General features: G+C 39.9%; 1 protein-coding gene across 3 annotated transcripts in view; it reads right to left on the bottom strand.

Annotated features, from left to right (window-relative positions):
• cacna2d3a (calcium voltage-gated channel auxiliary subunit alpha2delta 3a) overlaps positions 1-19,628 on the bottom strand; it is a 953,727-nt gene that overhangs the window by 124,312 nt on the left and 809,787 nt on the right. For all 3 annotated transcript variants that reach the window (XM_087994307.1, XM_087994306.1, XM_087994308.1), the window contains 2 exons: positions 8,022-8,092; positions 537-612 (listed from right to left, as the gene is read on the bottom strand). In XM_087994307.1, coding sequence (XP_087850433.1) covers positions 537-612; positions 8,022-8,092 — 147 coding nt within the window. The remainder of the gene's footprint in view (positions 1-536; positions 613-8,021; positions 8,093-19,628) is intronic.

The following is a 19,628-nucleotide window of genomic DNA, read 5'->3' as shown; positions in this document are numbered from 1 at the left end:
ACTGATAGCTTGATGGTATTTTTTCTTTTACTGATACTCACTTTAGGGTCCCAAACATTTCTCAAATTAAATTCAAATTCTTGAATTACCATGGTAGAATTTTAATTCATATTCTATGGATGATCCATCCCCATAGATTACTGTTCCAGTGACAGCCACTACAGTACTGTGCTCAAAAGTATTTTGGAACATTTGGTTTTTAACATAAAACTGCAGATGATGAAGGCCTAAGATTTGTTTGCATGTTCTATATTCTTTCATTTAAAGGATGCACAGGTAAGGAAATAATCAGTTGCACCCAGAAGCAATAATATAATATACACTTTCTATAAATATTACTAACAGTTTTCAAAGCAACATTGACAGCTTTCTAGGGTTGCGCAAAATTAAATAGTTATTCTCTCCCAACATGAAACACTTCTGTGAGAGCCTAATTATTTAAAATTGGTAATAACCCCAAAAAGGTCACTGATTGGGTTTGTTAGTTCATTAGATGATATGGAATAATACATTAGATGGAATATCAATGTACTTACATCCAGTAAACTATGTGCACTGTCGCTATTGTCTACTGTTGCTCTACACATAGCTTGGTAGTCATAAAGTGTTATTCTAAAAAAGAAAAGCAGAGTGCCACTTAACAGGAAAAGAAACATAATCAGATTTGAAAATAAAATATGTAAAATATTTCAATTATGTTTCATCATAACTTAAAGTAAAGGATCTGAGGAAAATACAAAATTTATAGTAGTTTGGCATTTGCAGTTGTAATAATTGCAAAAGGAGCAGCATTTGTTTTCATGAGCTGTGAAACTGAAACCGTGAAATTCACAGCAGCTTTTGCCATTCACATAAGTGCTGCTAAACCTAAGTATCCATGAATTTCTTTCATGAGTCTCCTGTTACTCCAAAGGAGTTGATATTGAAAATGTCAATAATGGAAATTTTAGAAATCACTTGTATTGATGTGATCATGCATTTTTTTTTACATTATTAGTCTTGCTGTAAATACATTGTGCCGGATTTTCCGAGAATCTCATGTAGATTCTGGCCCTTTTGTTTATATAAAATGAAGAAGAGTGGCTAAAGTAAATGTTGGCCCTTTAGAGGTTGAGAAGGGGCAGTTAGTTATAGGATATAATGAAATGGCTGAGGCATTGAACAGGTACTTTGCATTGGTCTTCACAGTGGAGGATACGAATAACATGCAAATAAGTGACAAAGAGACGAAGGTAGGTGAGGACCTGGAAACAATTATTATTACAGAAAGGCTAGCGTTAGGTAAGCTAATGGAGCTAAGGATAAGTCTCCTGGCCCTGATGGAATGGAAGAGTTAGTGTTGCGTATGCTAATGGAGCTAAGATGGATAAGTCTCCTGGCCCTGAACGAATGCATTTCAGAGTACTAAAAGAGATGGCAGGAGAAATAGCAGGTGGACTGATTGTAATTTTCCAAAACTCGTTGGACTCTGGGGCAGTACCAGCAGATTGAAAAATAGCAAATGTGATGCCACTGTTTAAAAAGGGAAAAAAGATGGGGAATTATAGACGAGTGAGCTTAACCTCTGTAGTGGGGAAGATGCTTGAGTCTATTGTCAAGGAAGAAATAGCAGGGCATTTGAAAGAAATTGTCCCATTGTACAGACACAGCATGGGTTCATGAAGGACAGGTCATGCTTCACAAATCTTTTTGAATTCTGTGAAGACATTTCAAGCAAGGTGGACATCAGGGACCCAGTGGATGTGGTGTACCTAGATTTCCAAAAGGCCTTTGACAAGGTGCCACACATGAGGCTGCTGCATAAGGATGCATGGTGATAAGAGTAGAGTATTAGCATGGATAGAGGGTTGGTTGACTAACAGGAGGCAAAGAGTGGAGATAAATGAGTGCTATTCGGGCTGGCAGTCAGTGACTAGTGATGTGTGTCTCAGGGATCGCTTTTGGGATCACAATTATTTACAATTTATGTCAATGATTTGGAATTGGGGACCACATGTATGGTGTCAAAATCTGCCGATGACATTAAGATGAGTGGCAGACCAAAGTGTGCAAAGGACTGTGAAACTTTGCAGAGGAACACAGATGCATTGAGTGAGTGGGCAAAGGTCTGGTAGATGGAATACAATGTTGGGAAATGTGAAATCATACATTTTGGTAGGAGTAACAGCAAAATAGATTATTACTTGAATGGTAAAATGTTGCAGCATGCTGATTTGTAGAGGGTTCGGGTGTCCTTGTGCATGAATTACAGTAGGTTGGTCTGCAGGTACAACAAGTAATTAGGAAGGCAAATGGAATTTTGTCCTTCATTGCTAAAGGTGTTGAGTTTAAAAGCAGAGAGGTAATGTTACAGCCGTACAAGGTGCTGGTGAGGCCACACCTGGAGTACTGTGTGCAGATTTGGTCTCCTTACTTAAGAAAGGATGCACTGGTACTGGATGGGGTGCAAAGGAGGTTCACTAGGTTGATTCCAGAGTTGAGGGGATTGGCTTATGAGGAAAGGCTGAGTAGACTGGGATTATATTCATGAAATTCAGAAGAATGAGGGAGATCTTATAGAAACATATAAAATTATGCAGGGAATTGATAAAATAGAAATAAATAGGATATTTCCACTGGTAGGTGAGACTAGGACAAGAGAGCATGGCCTCAAGATTAGAGGAAGCAGGTTTAGAACTGAACTGAGGAGGAACTTCTTCACCCAGAAGGTTGTTAAGCTATGGAATTCCGTGCCCAGGGAAGTAGTTGACAGTACTTCAGTAATCGCTTTTAAAGCTAAGATAGAAACTTTTTTTTGAAAAATAAAGAATTAAGGGATATGGTGAAAATGCGTATAACTGCAGCTGAGTCCACTAAAAGATTAGCCATGGTCTTACTGAGTGGAGGAGCAGGCTCGAAGGGCCAGATGGCCTACTCCCGCTCCTAGTTCTTATGTTCTTATGAAAGAAGAGAGCTCCTTATTTATAAGAGAAGATTCGAATCAGGGTTCCCTCAGAAATGGGAAGGTGTAATTCCATTCTGACAGTTCTTATGTAGTGCAGACTTGACAGAGGAAGGGAAACCATGCCCCACTTCCATTGTAGTCAGCAGCTCTATTCTGAGACTTTATGCTCCTGACAGCCACTTTGACAGCTAGTGACAGATAGTAAAATATCGAAGGTCAGTATGACATTGATTTTAGAGTGCTGGGAGAGTAGGGTGCCCAGTAGTTGGGGGTACAGTACCAGGTAGGTAGGATGCCAGCTGTGTAGGCTGTCAGCTGGTTATGGCTCAGTGCCAATGTGGCAAATAAATTGGGTGCCAACTGTGTAGGATGTCAAAATAAGTGCCAGGTAGCAAGGAAGCCAAGTAAATGATACAATGCTTAGAGTAGGTCAGGGCAATAGTGGGAAAACTTTGACTGGTGGGAGCAGGGAGGTTGGGGTTCAGTTCTAGGAGGCTTCAGATCCAATGGCAGGACCAGAGGAGTTGAGGTGGAGTTGCGGGGGGGCTGGGGGGCGGGGGGGGGGGGGGGGGGGGTGTTATTGGGTCCCTGGGTGTGTTAGTGGTCTGTGGAGTTGCAGTTGGAGATGTGTGAGATAAGTATGGGCTTAGCTCAATAGTTACTCAATGTATTAAAATAATACATGGGTGGCACGGTAGCACAGTGGTTAGCACTGTTGCCTCACAGCGCCAGAGACCTGGGTTCAATTCCTGCCTCAAGCGATTCTCTGTGGACTTTGCACATTCTCCCCATGTCTACGTGGGTTTGCTCCGGTTTCCTCCCACAATCCAAAAATGTGCAGGTTAGGTGAATTGGCGAGGCTAAATTGCCTGTAGTGTTAGGTGAAAGGGTAAATGTAGAGGAATGGGTCTGGGTGGTTTGCGCTTCAGTGGGTCAGTGTGGACTTGTTGGGCCGAAGGGCCTGTTTCCACACTGTAAGTAATCTAATCTAATAATTAGTAACTGGTCTACTTAATTTCACTGGAACCCTCTAAGTTTTCCAATTTAGATGGAGACTGGGTGTAGGAGAAGTGTCCAACAAGATTTTCAATTTCCTAGATAATTCCTTTGGAGTCTACTCCAATGGGGATTCTGCAAACTTGCCAAGTGCAACTCCCATCTATGCTGATATAATGACTGTTTGGCCATCTGAAAATCTGAGCCATTATTATATCTTGTTAATTAAGGTGTAAGTATGTTTTCAATGTCATAATAAATTATATTTTTTTCTCATTCATTCGCGGGCCAGTATTATCACCTATCTCTAAATGCCCTGTGAAAATGGTAGTGAGTTACCTTCTTTAACCTCTGCAGTTCACTTGCTAAAGATACATGCAAAATACCTTTTGAGAAGGAGTTCCAGGGATGTTATGGAATTAAAATTCCAAATCAGGGTGGTGAGTGGTTTGGATGGGAATTTAGAAGTGGCGGTGTTGCCCTGTATTTGTTGCCCTTATTCTTCTTGATGGTAATGGTCACGGGTTTTGTCAAACAAGCCGTGGTAAATGTTTGCAGTGCATTTTGTAGATGGCACGCACTGCAGATACAGTGCATTGGTGATGAAGAGAGTAGATGTTTGTGGATGTGTGCCAATCAAGTGAGCTGCTTTGGCTTGGATGGTGTCAACCTCCTTAAATGTTGTTGGAGCTGTACTCATTCGGCAAGCGGGGAGTATACCATCACACTCCTGACTTGTGCCTCGGACAGGTTTTGGGGAGTTAGAGATGAATTACTCACTGTAGGATTCCTAGCCTCTGATCTGTTCTTGCGCTAAGACTATGGCTAGTCCAGTTCAGTTTCAGGTCAATGATAATCCCCAAGATGTTCATACTCCTAATAACCTCTTTCAACCATACAGTACAACTTTACATTTGTGAAATCGTGAAATATCAAATTTCTAAATCATGATAAAGAAAATAGATTTCCAAAATGCTAAGAATTCTTTGAGGTTTATTCATGATATTTAATATTTGCCTGAATCAGACATCTACATCCCAATCTTTATTTTTGTGTCCATAAGATTAGTAAAATGTGAAGGATAATCAGTGCTTTTTACTTCCTGGATTACTGTCAGAAAATTCTGATAGATTGGATGCTTAACTTACTTGATGAGATCACTGTTACTGGATGTCAAAGATCTGCTTGAGCTAATGCTGGAATGAAATTTACATCAGTAAAATTGCTAGATCTTTGTGGACAACTTTCTTGTGGTTGGTGGTGAACATCATCCCTTCATTGCTGACAACAAACCGTGGGCCAAAAGATCAAGTCATTGCAAAAAATATAGAATACTATTTGCTTATAGCATGGAAACAGGCCCTTCAGCCCAACAAGTCCACACTGACCTGCCAAAGCACAACCCACCCAGACCCATTCTCCTACATTTGCCCCTTCACCTAACACTGGGGGCAATTTAGCACGGGGCCAATTCACCTAACCTGCACATTTTTGGACTGTGGGAGGAAACCGGAGCACACCCACGCAGACACAGGGAGAATGTGCAAACTCCACACAGTCAGTCACCTGAGGTGGGAATTGAACCCAGGTCTCCAGTGTTGTGAGGCAGCAGTGCTAACCACTGTGCCACCGTGCCACCCACTAAATCTTCTTCTCAAAGGGATTCATTAATATTTTCACCATCAAGTATTTGTTATGATAAGGAAACCTCAATTTAACTCATCCATGTCTTTGAGATGGATGAGTTAAATTGGAAATGAGATGGTCAACTCGACTTACTAATACTTACTTAGCTCCCAGCTCATGTATATTAGTGTATAATTTTAAATTTTATGAATTATATTTAATTGAAGAATACAGGTTCATGTTATTAAAACAAGCTTGAAGTCTGCAACCGTCGAAATTTGGGACCCATACAGATTAGATTAGATTAGATTATTTACAGTGTGGAAACAGGCCCTTCGGCCCAACAAGTCCACACCGCCCCGCCAAAGCGCAACCCACCCATACCCATACATTTACACCTTACCTAACACTACGGGCAATTTAGCATGGCCAATTCACCTGACCCGCACATCTTTGGACTGTGGGAGGAAACTGGAGCACCCAGAGGAAACCCACGCAGACACGGGGAGAACGTGCAACCTCCACACAGTCAGTCGCCTGAGGCGGGAATTGAACCCGTGTCTCTGGCATTGTGAGGCAGTAGTGCTAACCACTGTGCCACCGCCCATACAGACTTAAGAAATTAACAGCAAAACACATCATGAAACAGCAGGTAGGGTAAAACAGCTGGGGAGCCAGAGAAATGATGTCTGCAATCCTTGTAATCATGATAGTCTGGAAAGATGTATGTATTTTGGAAGTTGAAGGTTTACCCAGTTTGAAGTTCATAGGGGAATCATCAGTAGGGCTCATGGTATCTCAATGCAAACTAAAATAACAAGCAGCTTAGCTTGGAAATATTGGGAAAGTGACCACAAGAAATAACAGGCCTCCATGGTCAAGAGAAAATAAATGAAGGTTTTATCTCTGGAATAACCAGAGCTGAGAAGATTCTTCAGACAACTAATATATATTTATGGGTGATCCCTACAAAAGTCAATAACTTTTAAGGTTCATGTGTATTGTAATTGAATTCTTGGGGAACCTGAGCATATAATGCATGTCATTCTAAACCAAATTGTCAAGTTAATATCGCTTGTTTTGTTTAGTGTTTTATACATTAACAATTCTTTGTTTAATAAATGTGAAAACTTGTGGACTATTTCTATTGGTGAAAGTTGGGCATTTGGATTTATTTCTAAATATTAACAGTCTCGGCCAGACTGTAACACGAGATAATACAATTTATTGGCCCAACCTTTGCCGGAATAATAATAACAAAGCATTTGGGTTTATCAAGATCACTTATTTGAAACCAAAAACACAATGTGGGGTCCACACATGCACAATTAAAGATGAAAATTCAGAAATTGCTATCATTAAGTCTGTGATTCCAACAGTGGATGCTGTTGATATTCCCCATTAACAGCAACCAAGTCAAAACTATTGAACTGATGAAAACTTGTCTTTTACAGTATTAATCCTACTGTTAAAGCCTTTAAAGAGAATGTGGAGTGACTAGATTTTTAATGGCATGCCAATTTCACAACATCCTGAAAAAAGTGAATTTTATATTTGTAGAAAATATCTCCATCCTGATGAAGAAAATTCACATTTTAAAAATATTTTTTCTTAAAGAAAAGATGGTTTATGGTATTTCAGTTTCTATCTTAATTCCATATGTACATTACAATCACTTTTTTCATTTAATTAAAAGTGAAAAAAATCAGTGCATTTTACATCCTAGATTCCTGCTTGAGAGAATATTTCTAAATTATTAGCTGTTTACTCTGCTTGTTGACGTTACTGTTGCTGGATTTTGGGATACCCCTTGACTTGGAACCAGTTTCAAACTAAAGGCAGGAAAAGGAGAATCCAAGCAACACCAGCTTGATCTTTATGTGGATCTTTCATGAAGGGAAGTAGAAGTGTTGTTACTTCATCAATTACCATAGAATATGGGCCAAATGATATACGTTTTGAGGTTATGAATAGATTGCTGCTAGTCTGATATTTCATTCTATGGTTATTGATGATCATTCTTAAAGCAAAGATTTATTTGTTAGCATCAAGCTGGCAAGATGACTCCAGTTCATGCTTCCTTTTACAATTAGTTTTTAAATAATTCTGTAATGGGAGAATGTCAGTCAGAAAAAAAGTGACATATCACACCTATGAAATATCAATTCCAGAGACACTTCTGTTCAATTTTGAAGTAAGTGCAATATGCAAGACAGTGTTTCTCTCTCTACAGGTGCTGTCTCTCCCCTTTCAATAATCTCATCTGCAAAATAACCCTCCTTCATTGTACTTCGACTGAAGTCACTATCCGATCTTCAAAATGATCTTTTCTCTTCAAAGTCCTTGAACATACTGATACTTCCAAATTTGTGCCAGCTTTCCCATAATATCATGTTTGAATCTTTAAATTTACAGGCATCTACATGATTCATTTTTCATTGTAGACGATTCTTACCGTTTAAATGAGCCCATGTTTAATAACTTATTCATAACAGCACCTTCCACTTCACCAAAAAATGTTCCAGTCTAGAAAATAAAGAAAAAGAGTGAACTATCACAGAGGAGCTTAGGTCAAAAAGGAATGGAATGAATAAAATTGAAAGTGCACTAAAAAGTATGTTTTTAAGTAAAAGGTGAACCCAAAGTTTGTCATACTCTAATATGACAGTTACAAAGTTAAACTTTGGAGTATTCATTAGTACTCAGAAATCACAGAAGGGCTTTCTGAAAAAGCAGTCAGAAAGTCAGTCAAGATAAGTTCTGATAATAATACTGTATATGAAAGGGCAGATCTGGGAAGCTGGAGAACAAATAGGTGAATTATGTACCATAGCATGTTTTAAAACAGACAAAATAAAATTCATAAAATGTTTTGAAGCAACCTAAACAAGAACTTTTGAAATGTTATGTGCCACACTTTTATTATGTTAAAAAAGGGCTATGCTTATTTTCCATAAAATAGATGGTTCTTGGAGATGGTATGAATGCCAATAGAAACAGTAATTTTTCAAACATGTGCTTTCTTATATTTAAGGAAGGAATTGAAATACGAATATCAAATATGAACAAAAATACAATCTTGGACGTAACCATTACTTCATTACAAACAGACTGAATGCTAGAATTATTGCAGAAATGGAAAAAATTGTCTGATTTGTTAAAGGACAAAACAGCAGTTATTTTCATGGGGAACTATTTGCAGTTAGGATTTCACAATAGGAAAATGTCAAATAAAATCTATCAATGTATGATCTCAGCCATAGTATCTTTAAATAACCATTTATTCTGAATTCAAATATCACTGAGTTAGCATTTCTCCAACTTAATTCCAAGCTAATAATTATTAACTCAATTCATATATATTTCATCTATACAACAGGAAAAGGACCTTTTCAGATTTTATATTGCTAGCAAAGATGAATTGAGCTAAACTAGAATTAACTTCTTGGCCGAGAACTTCTTAAATTACAAAAATCAGAGTGCACTGGAGAATATTATAATACTGTTAAATGTGTATAGAAGTAAATAATTGATTGCAGTCTTCATCTTTGACAAGTTTATGAATGTGAGGAGAAGTTATTACTTCTGTTATTACAGGATGTCATCAAAGTCAGCAGGAATTACTGCAGAAATGGAAAAATCTGTTTGATTTGTTAAAGGACAAAACAACAATAATTTTGTATGGGGAACAATTGCGGGTCAGTTAAATGGCATGGCCTGTAACAGCTGGTCAGAAAGATTGTTTTGACACAAATACACTGCCTTCTTATCTTAACACAAAAGGCTGAATTTTCTTAGCCCCCTGAACAATGTGGCCAATGGCAAGTCACTCGGAAAAATATGGCAAATTTTCCACACAAAGTTTGAACAGTGAGATGAGAACCCCACTAGTGAGTGGCAAAAGGCTTATATGCATGTTCATCAGTCCTAATCTCACTTACATTTATCTGTGATTTTCTTTTCTTCCACATACAGAGAAAAAGTAGATGATGACAATGCCTGGCATGAAGGTCAGAGCATGTAATTGGTACCTCCAGCTCGCCGCTTCTTCAGGTCTCTATCTTGCACAGCAGTCACCACCATCTCAGGGTACACTTTATGAACATTGACGACTTACATCCTTTGTGTATGAAACTTGGCATCAGACATGTACCAGCCTCACCATCTCATCATGGTATATCTCTGACTCACTTAGAATATAGTTCTCCACTTCAATACTTGAACCATACCAACAGCTTTCATTTTAATGCTGCTGCTGGCAGGCACTGAGACAGACATGCTTCAGAGTAGGGTGTACCTCAGGAGTCCTTGCTTGCTTTCTTAGTGCACACTCACTTTCTATCGACTTGGATGCTCACATTATTCCTGCCATGCCTTGCCACCTCATTTAGAACTTAAAGGTTCACAGGCCTTCTGTCTTGCAACGGTTTATAGCACAAAAAAAATGCAGGCAACTTGCCAGCAGTGATCAAAAGGGGTGGACGTGTTTCTATACAGTACTACACTACATCAACAAGTTGAGTCAGCAGGTATGTGGCAAACATACTGAATGTCCTGTAACCAAATGGCCATATATCAAAGTGTACGAGGAGTAGTCCTCAGTCAACTTGAAGGGGACTGTCTTCAATCAGGACTCAGTCAAGGACCTCATTTGATCTTAGTCCAATGGCTTGGACATGGTCAGTCAGCCATTTAAGGTGTCCAGGAGGAGGGGCTCTATATCATTACTATTGTGGAATGGGTCATGATCAGTCCTGCAGGTTCAATTCAACCCTCTCAGGAGTAAGTCAATTGGGAGATGCACAGAGATCAATTGGGGATCTGGTCACTTAGCTATTGGGGCTTTTTTCCAGAGCAGGTCAGGGGTTGGGCCGTTGTGAGTCCAGGAGGACTGATCATTGAAAGCTAAAGGGAGGTTCTTAGGGACCACTGCTGTCCTGGGGACATTGGAGAAGTTAATTGTGGGTTTAGAGGCAACATACTGGGATGCAAAGGAGATAAAACTTGTGAATGGGGAGACAGTTGAACATATGCATGTTCCTCCAGGTTGTGGATACTGCACTGACCTGGGTGGCACCTTCAGGTCAGGCTGAAAGCGTTGGGTGCTATGATCTTCTATGGTAGTTCTGATAATCCTATCCACAAGAACTTCCAGGTCCCTGTTAACAAATTGCAATGTCTACTTGTCTCTGTCATCATTTCTAGGCAATTCTTTTTACACCACAACTGTGAAGGACAGTTCCTGGTTGGCAGTGATTGACCTAGTGTGTGGCTGGATTTTAATTATGGTGTGGGTGTTGGAAATCCCTGAAGCAATGATGTGAGCTTCTACTGTGAGTGAGTTCACAATAGTATGAGCAGATACCATCAGGGCATGGTGCACATCTATGGGGTGAACAGTATAAAACTGCATGAGAAAACTAGCATGAGAATCTGCTATGAATCTTCCTGAAATTGACATTTGAATTTGGTAAATTCAGCCCATTGGATATTTCAGACTAACCAGTCCTAAATATTTTTTAACTTAACTAGTATTTAAAAAATGTGCATGCACTTACTGTAAAGTTCTGTTACTAATGTCCTTTAGGGAAGGAAACTGTCTTCCTTACCTGATTGGCTTACATATGACTCCAGTTCCACAGCAATGTAATTTGCTCTTAACTGTCCAATGGGCAATAAATGCTGGCCTAGCCATTGATGCCCACATTCCGTGAATTAATTTTAAAAAATTCTCTAAAGCTTTAGATAATTCATGATCTGAAACTGACATGCCACAGCTATTCCATAATCAGATAGAATCAGAGGTAATGGTATTACAGCTGAATAAAGGCAACTACATAAGTATGAGGGACAAGTTGGGCAGAGTTGACTGGGAGAGGAGCCTAGCAGGAGACAGTGTAACAGCAATGGCAGGAGTTTCAGGGAATACTTCAGGAGACACAGCAGAGATTCATCATGAGCAAAAAAGAAGCATGGTACAGGGAGGATGAGGCAATCATGGCTGACTAGGGAAGTCAGGAATAGCATAAAAGCAAAAGAGAAAGCATATAATGTGGTGAAGGACAGTGAGAAACCAGTGGATTGGGAAGCTAACAAAGACCAACAGAGGATAACAAAAAAAATGAGAAAAGATTAAATATGAGTGTAAGCTAGCCAGTAATATAAAGGAAGACTGTAAGAGTTTTTTTCGATATATAAAGGTCAAAAGTGGACATTGGGCTGCTGGAAAATGATGCTGAGGAATTGAATAATTACTTCACATCAGTCTTTAAGGTAGAAGGCATGAGTAATATCCTAAAATTCAAGAGTGTGAGGACGCAGAGTTGAGTATGGTGGCCATCACCAAGAAGAAGGTGCTCAAAAAACTGAATGACCTGAAGTTGGATAAATCACCTGGACCAGACAGACTACACCCTAGAGTTCTAAGGTAGGTAGCTAAAGAGATAGTGGAGGTGTTGGTGGTGATCTTTCAGGAATCACTAGAATCAGGGAAGGTCACAGAGGAGTGGAAAATCATCAACATGACACCCTTTAAAAAACGAGTAAGGCAAAAGTTGGAAAATTACAGACCGATTAGCCTAACCTTAGTCATGGGTAAGATCCTGGAATCCCTCGTGAAGGATGAGATTTCTGAATACTTGGAAGTGTATGGTAAAATAGGGCAAAGTCAGCATGATTTCATCAAGGGGTGATCATGCCTGACAAATCTGTTAGAATTCTTTGAGGAAGTAATGAGAAAGTTAGACCAAGGAGAGCCAATGGATGTTATCTACCTGGACTTCAGGAAGGCATTTGACAAGATGCCACACAAGAGGCTGCTGAGTAAGATAAGGGCCCATGGTGTTAGAGGCAAAGCACTAGCATCGATAGAAGCTTGGCTGTCTGGCAGAAAGCAGAGGGTGTGGATAAAAGGGTCCTTCTCAGGACTGGTGACACGTGGTGCTCCGTAAGGCTCAGTGTTGGGACCACAACTTTTCACTTTATATACTAATGATCTAGATGAGGAACTGAGGGCATTTTGGCTAAGTTTCCAGGTGATACAAAGATATGTAGAGGGACAGGTAGCATTGAGGAGCCAGGGAGGCTGCAGAAGGATTTGGACAGGTTAGGAGAGTGGGCAAAGAAGCAGCAGATGGAGTACAATGTGGAAAAGTGTGAGGTCATGCACTTTGGTAGGAAGAATAGAGACATGGACTGTCTTATAAATGGGGAGAAAATTCATAAGTGTGAAATGCAAAGAGACTTGGGAGATCTAGTCCAGGATTCTCTCAAGGTAAACTTGCAGGTTGAGTCAGTAGTTAGGAAGACAAGTGCAATGATGGCATTTCTTTTGAGAGGACTTGAACATAAAAGCAGGACTATATTTGTGAGGTTGTATAAGGCTCTGGTCAGACCACATTTGGAGTATTGTGCACAGTTTTGGGCCCCATATCTCTGGAAGGATGTACTGGCCCTGGAGTGTGTTCAGAGGAGGTTCACAAGAATAGGCTGAGGAGTGCAAAGCTTAAAAAGCTGAGGAATGTTTCAGGACTCTGGGTCTATACTTGATGGGGTGTAGAAGGATGAGTAGGGATCTAATTGAAACATACACAATACTGAAAGGCTTGGACAGAGTGGATGTCGGGAAGATATTTCAATTGGTGGGAGAGACTCGGACCCGAGGGCACTACTTTAGATTAAAGGGAAGACTTTTTAGAATAGAGATAGGGAGAAATTTCTTCAGCCAAAAAGTGCTGAATCTATGGAATTCAATGCCACAGAAGGCTGTGGAGGCCAGTTCATTGAGTATATTTAAGACTGAGATAGATAGGTTCTTGAGTATCATGGGGATCAAGGGTCACAGGGAGAAAGTGGGAGAATGGGGTTGAGAAACCTATCAGCCATCACTGAATGGAGGAGCAGACTTAAGGGGCTGAAGGGCTTAATTTCTGCTCCAATGTCTTATTATCATTTGTTTTGATTTAACATGCAAAAGAACCACACAGACGATAGGTTTTAACATTTATTTTAAAACCTATATCTTTGCATTTTAAAATTTATTATTTATATGGTAATTTTAACAATAGATAATATTTGTTAAACTTTTCCCATTTGTAACATACCAATTTCTCCCTTGAAGTCTGATATCTAAAATCCATTTTGATTGCTGAAATTTTATTTGAATTGCAGTGGTTTCTGTAATCAGTTTAAGATGAGCGCACACTGGTAAATCTCAGAAGGATTAAAATTCCAAATAGAAAAGATAGCAAAAGCATTTCAATGGTCCAGTTTTCTGGGCAGACAGTAATTTTTCAGAATTCGTGCATCAGGAATTAGATGTACCAATCAAAACTTATTCCATTTAAAAAGATAGACTACTCTAATTACATATAAATTATATTTAAAAGTAAATGCCAAAAACTTACAGTAAATTCAATTTGCTTGTGACATGACTAAAATTACAGCAGTAATGGAAAATATTACCCTATCTCCATCATAAAATAAGAATCTTGTTTGCAGACAGAAAATTAACAGTCATCTTAAAGGAAGTTACGTCAGCTAAAATTGCAACTGGAAAATGTATTTATAAAGTATAATTCATCATGGCAAATGCTACTGTGACCAAGAAATTATATCATCTTGGGCCTATACTGAAAGGCTCTTAATGGAGGTAGAAACATTGAATATGATTGGCTGGAAGCCTGTACACTAAAAAAACTACCCACTCCACGTCTAATCTTGGCTCAGATTTCTTCAGTGATCCAATGAAGCCATCAGAATGGCATAAGCTGATGATTAAAATATTCAGGTTAGGCTCCTACACTGAAAATATCACATTTTGTGACATCAAGCTGCCCCACTGCTTGAACTCACTCCGAATGATAACAATAAGGATGGAGGTCATTTGGCCCATTGTGTCTGTGCTGGCCCTTTTCAGGAGCATTTCAGCTGGTGTCACTCACTCCACTGTTTCCTTGCAGCCTTTCATATAATCCTTTTCAAATAACAATCTATTTTCCTTTTGATTGACTCAGTTGAATTTGCCTCTAACAGCGCCTCAGATAGTGCATTCCAAATTATACCACTTACTGCATAACAGAAAAAATGTTGCCATTGACTCTTTTGTCAATTACCTTCAATGTGTGTCTTTTGGCTCTCCATCTATCTACCAATAGGATTAGTTTATACCTATTTATTCTGTCCAGACACCTTATGATTTTGTATACCTCCATCAAATCTCCTCTAAAATTTCTTTTATCTCAGTTTCTTCAATTTACCTATGTAACTCCAGTTCCTCAGCCCTGAAAGCATTCTCATGAATCTTCTATGCAGTCTATCCAATTGCTTCACATCCTTCCTAAAGTATGGTGCCCAGAATTGGATGTAATACTTGGGTTGATGCTGAATTAGTAGTTTGTACTGATTTAACATAACTCATTAATTGCCCTTGTACAAGTCTTTAGTGCTTGCCTTTTGTGCTATTTATCTCCTTGATGCCTGCAGCATGGAAGATGGAGGACTGCTGAGTTGTCATTTAGGGCTGTTTGTGATCAGGGGACGAAGTAGTTGTGGGCCTTGAGGCTTTTATTTTCTTTCCTGTATTGTTATCTCCCTGGCCTGGGTCCTTCTTCTTCAGCTACAAACAGTCTCCTATTAGCCTGTTCTATAGGCATGCAGTTAGCTTCCACAGCTATACTGATGGCACTTACTTCAATCATTACACTACATCTCTGGACTCTTCCATTCCTCTACTTGATTAGACTGCTTGCAGAGCGAACAGTCATGATGAGCCACAATCTTATGAGGAAAGGGCAAACCTTTTGGCCTTGATATTTATGAGGAGTGGGAAGGATGAGGGAGAGCTCAGGGAGATTGGACAATCTGGGGACTCAGAGATCCTACTCAATGTCAAGTTAGGACTCCATTATATTTTTCCTCTTCGACTTCCAGTCTGGTGCCTGGTTACATTGACAGACTGGCTGGCTGCTGGGTGGGAAAGACAGCTCAGGTGGTCCTAGCAGAACGTGGAGCTGCCTCCTTCTCCCTTGCATCGATCTTGGTGATGGAAACTGTGGTCCACCTGCAGTGAGATATTCTGCCCCAAACATAGGAAGTCTGCTTCCCACATCTCTCTCATTTACCTGCAGGTCTCACTACAACATCTGAAGGACTGCAATAAGTTACTTTTCTCAAGAACCAAAGGAAGAAGGCATCTCTCCAACAAAGCAGGAGAGGATAGATGGAGGTAGAGAACTAGATTTCTGGGGTTGGCTGAGGGGAGGTCACTGATCTTGTCACTGAAGAAGAGAGAGGCTGAGATCAGCTCAGAAGAGGAAGTATTTTTTAAGTGTTCAACATTTACTGAATTCAATAAAAGCAACTTTCTTCCTGAATTGTCAGCTCAGAATTTTCCTTTTCTGGTGGGTTATTCAAACCCTGGGAAACCTAAACAGCAAATTATCAATCGAGCTCCGTTCTCACTGTTGGAGCCTGAGTACTCAAGGCAGCATGGTGGCTCAGTGGTTAGCACTACTGCCTCACAGCACCAGGGACCTGGGTTTGATTCCCACCTTGGGTGACTGTCTGTGTGGAGTTTTCACATTCCTCCTGTGTCTGCATGGGTTTCCTCCCACAGTCCAAAGATGTACAGGTTGGGTGAATTGGCCAGGCTAAATAGGGGAATGGGTCTGAGTGGGTTACTCTTTGGAGAGTCAGTGTGGACTTGTTGGGCTGAAGGGCCTGTTTCTATATTGTAGGGAATCTAATCTAATGGAATGCCACCTGCTGCCAAAAAATGGAGGGTTGGAAACATATTTATCACTTTGAAAGTTTTATATATCATGCCTAGTTTATGCAGGGTTCAATATTATTAGTTATTAGCTTCAGTCCTTGTTACAGACAGCATCCTCACAATCAGTTTCACCCATTTCAGGCTAGTTTTAAATACAACCAAGATATTCTACAGTTTTAGTATTCTCTATGACACTTAGTTGAACTTCCAAGCTCAAATCCTTTCAATCACAAATGCTGCCTCGTTATACCTCTGCAAAATTGGCTGCCTTCATTGCTACACAAGCCCAGTTGCTTCTAATGTTTTTGCCACTTTAAGACTTGACTATTCCAACTCTTCTGGCCCTGCTCCAGTCTGGCACCATTGATAAATTCAGCTCATTAAACAGTCAGCTGATCATATCTTGTTCCACACAAGCTCCAACTCATACATAAACTTAATGCTTGCTGATTTATGCCAACTCTCACTTCACTAACACCTCCAATATAAACTTCTCATCCTCATGTTTAAATGTTTTCTTAATAGCTTTCTCCCTTCTAAGTGCAGACTTATTTTCAGATCTGGAAGGTGACTCCACATGTGCCCATTAGTTGCTATTTATCAAAGTAACTTAATAGTAATTCCACCCTGAGGTCCCCAACCAATCAAGGAGTGTAGGTGCATTCATTTTGTTAAAGTAATAATTAATAATTAAAGGAGCCATGGCATGGGCCAGCAAAGCTTGCCAGCATTTGGAAGTGTGATCTTTCCCTTGGGGACAATGCACCAAGATGATCTGGAGCCTCAAATGCAGGACAAGCGAGTAGTATTGCACTTTTAGATGCTAAGACCCACACTTTGACTTGCCCAACATGTCACTGTGCAGCATACTCCTCCAGGTCAACGCACTTTGCAGCTCTACTCATTCATACAAGGTACCTCACATTTACAACATTCAACCTTCACAATGACCCTGAACCTCTTGTCCTCTTGCAACCATGTTTCACAATGGTGCCCTTTCCTCCTTTCCACACAAGCCATTATGACCACTTGAACCTTTCTGCTCTGTTTCCTTCCAGGATTAAACAGCACACAAATTGGAGAGAGTGGGATGCCCATCAAAAAAGGCCCTACAGTGTTGACAGTAAATGGCGATTCATGTTCATTTGCTCCACTGGAAAGGAAGTCTTATTCCAAAAGCTCCAAATGTCAACAGCAGCCTGCCTTGAGAGATTAATCTTCCTGAGGCAAGGCGCTCAAAATACCAAGAAACTTAAGCATCTGTTTATAGGAGGTTCACTTCTTTCCAGCTGAATCTTAATCTCCATCTCCTCTGCCCTTTGGCAGGATGTCAAGTGGGAGATGGCAGGTTTGGCTTAATGTTATAACCTCTGCTCTTGTCCCTCAGTCAGAGTGGAGGCCAAAGCCAATTCTCATGTCATGATGAACAACATAGGCCACCACCAGAGGCAAGGCTAGGAAGGAGGACCTGTTTGGGGCAGGGGAAAACGACAGGAAATATGGTGGTAAATAAAAAGGAAAGCAGCAGGTTAGCATGTGTGCAGGACGGTTTAACTATATAGCAGACTATGAAAGAAGAAAAAAGGAAGGAAAACTCAGGAGATATTATTATTGGAGATGTTGGAATTCATAAAAAGGGCACAGAAAACTAGCACAAGGTCAATGAGTTAACAGCACAAATCATCACGAATGAATATAATTTCGTAGCCATTACAGAGACATAGATACAGGATGGTCACAACTGGGAGTTAAATATCCAGGGGTATCAGAGTATTCGGAAGACAGACAGAAAGGTAAGGGAAGTGGTGTAGCTCTGATATTCAAGGACGACATCAGGGTGATGCTGAGAGATGATATAGGTTATATGAAGATTAAGGTTGAATCCATTTGGGTGGGAATTAGGAATTCTAAGAAGAAAAAGTCACTGATAGGTGTAATCTATTGGCCACCAAATAATATCACATTGGGGTTGGCAATAAACAAAGAAATAACTAATGCTTGTCAAAATGGTATGGCTATTATCATGGGGGATTTTAATCTACATGTCGAAAGATAAAACCAGCTCGGTCAGGGTAGCCTTGAGGAGGAGTTCATTGAGTTTGTCCATGATAGTTTTCTTGAACAGTATGCAATGGAACTGATGAAGGAGCAAGCTATTTTAGATCTGGTCCTGTGTAATGAGACAGGAATAATGAATGATCTCATAATTAAGAATCCTCTGGGAAGGAGCGATTATAGTATGGTTGAAATTAAAATACAGATGGAGAGTGTGAAGAAAAAATCCAATACCAGGGTCCAATGCTTAAACAAGGGAGACTACAATAGGATGAGGGAGGACTTGGATAAAATAGACTGGAAACAAAGACTTTATGGTGGGACAGCTGATGAGCAGTGGAGGACTTTCAAAGCAATCTTTCAAAGTGCTCAGCAAAAGAATATTCCAGTGAAAAGGAAGGACTGTAAGAAAGGTGTAATCTGCCATTGGTTTCCAAGGAAATAAGGGAGGCCATCAAATTTAAAGAGAAGGCATACAAAATGGCCAAGATCAATGGAAAACTAGAAGAATGGGAAGGCTTTAAACTGGGTTAACAGAAAGCCACAAAAACATTTATAAAGAAAAGGAAGATAGAACATGAGAAAAAACTAGCACAGAATATAAAGACAAAAATTTCTATAAACATATAAAACGAAAAAGAGTAGCTAAAAAAAATGTTGGTCCTTTAGAGGATGAGAAAGGGCACTTAGTCATGGAATATGTGGAAATAGCTGAGGCAGTGAACAGGTATTTTGTGTCAGTATTCACAGTGGAGGACATGAATAACATGCAAGTAATTGGCAAAGAGACAAAGGTAGGTGAGGACCTGGAAACAATCATTATTACAGAAGGGCTAGTGTTGGGTAATCTAATGGAGCTAAGGATAGACAAGTCTCCTGGCCCGGATAGAATGCATCCCAGGGTACTAAAAGAGATGGCAGGAGAAATAGTATGTGCATTTGTGGTGATTTTCCAAACTTTGCTGGTCTATGTTTCCAGCAGATTGAAAAACAGCAAATGTGACACCACTGTTTAAAAAGGGAAGCAGTCAAAAGGTGGAGAATTATAGACCTGTTAACTTAACTTCTGCAGAGGGGAAGATGCTGGAGTCTATTATCAAGCAAGAAATAGCAACAACATAGGGAGGAATATTCCTAATTCCTCCTTACTCCTAATAGGAGGAATTGGGAATAAGGGATGGCGTCATTACAGGAGGCAGGGTGGGAGGAGGTGTAGTCCAGGTATGTGTGGGAGTT

The sequence above is a fragment of the Chiloscyllium plagiosum genome, unplaced genomic scaffold (genome assembly GCF_037043375.1).
Source record: "Chiloscyllium plagiosum isolate Xiang-an unplaced genomic scaffold, Cpla_swu_hap1 HiC_scaffold_14, whole genome shotgun sequence".
Taxonomy (NCBI): domain Eukaryota; kingdom Metazoa; phylum Chordata; class Chondrichthyes; order Orectolobiformes; family Hemiscylliidae; genus Chiloscyllium; species Chiloscyllium plagiosum.
Note: the sequence above shows the minus strand (reverse complement) of the source record. Positions and strands in the feature narration are given on the sequence as shown.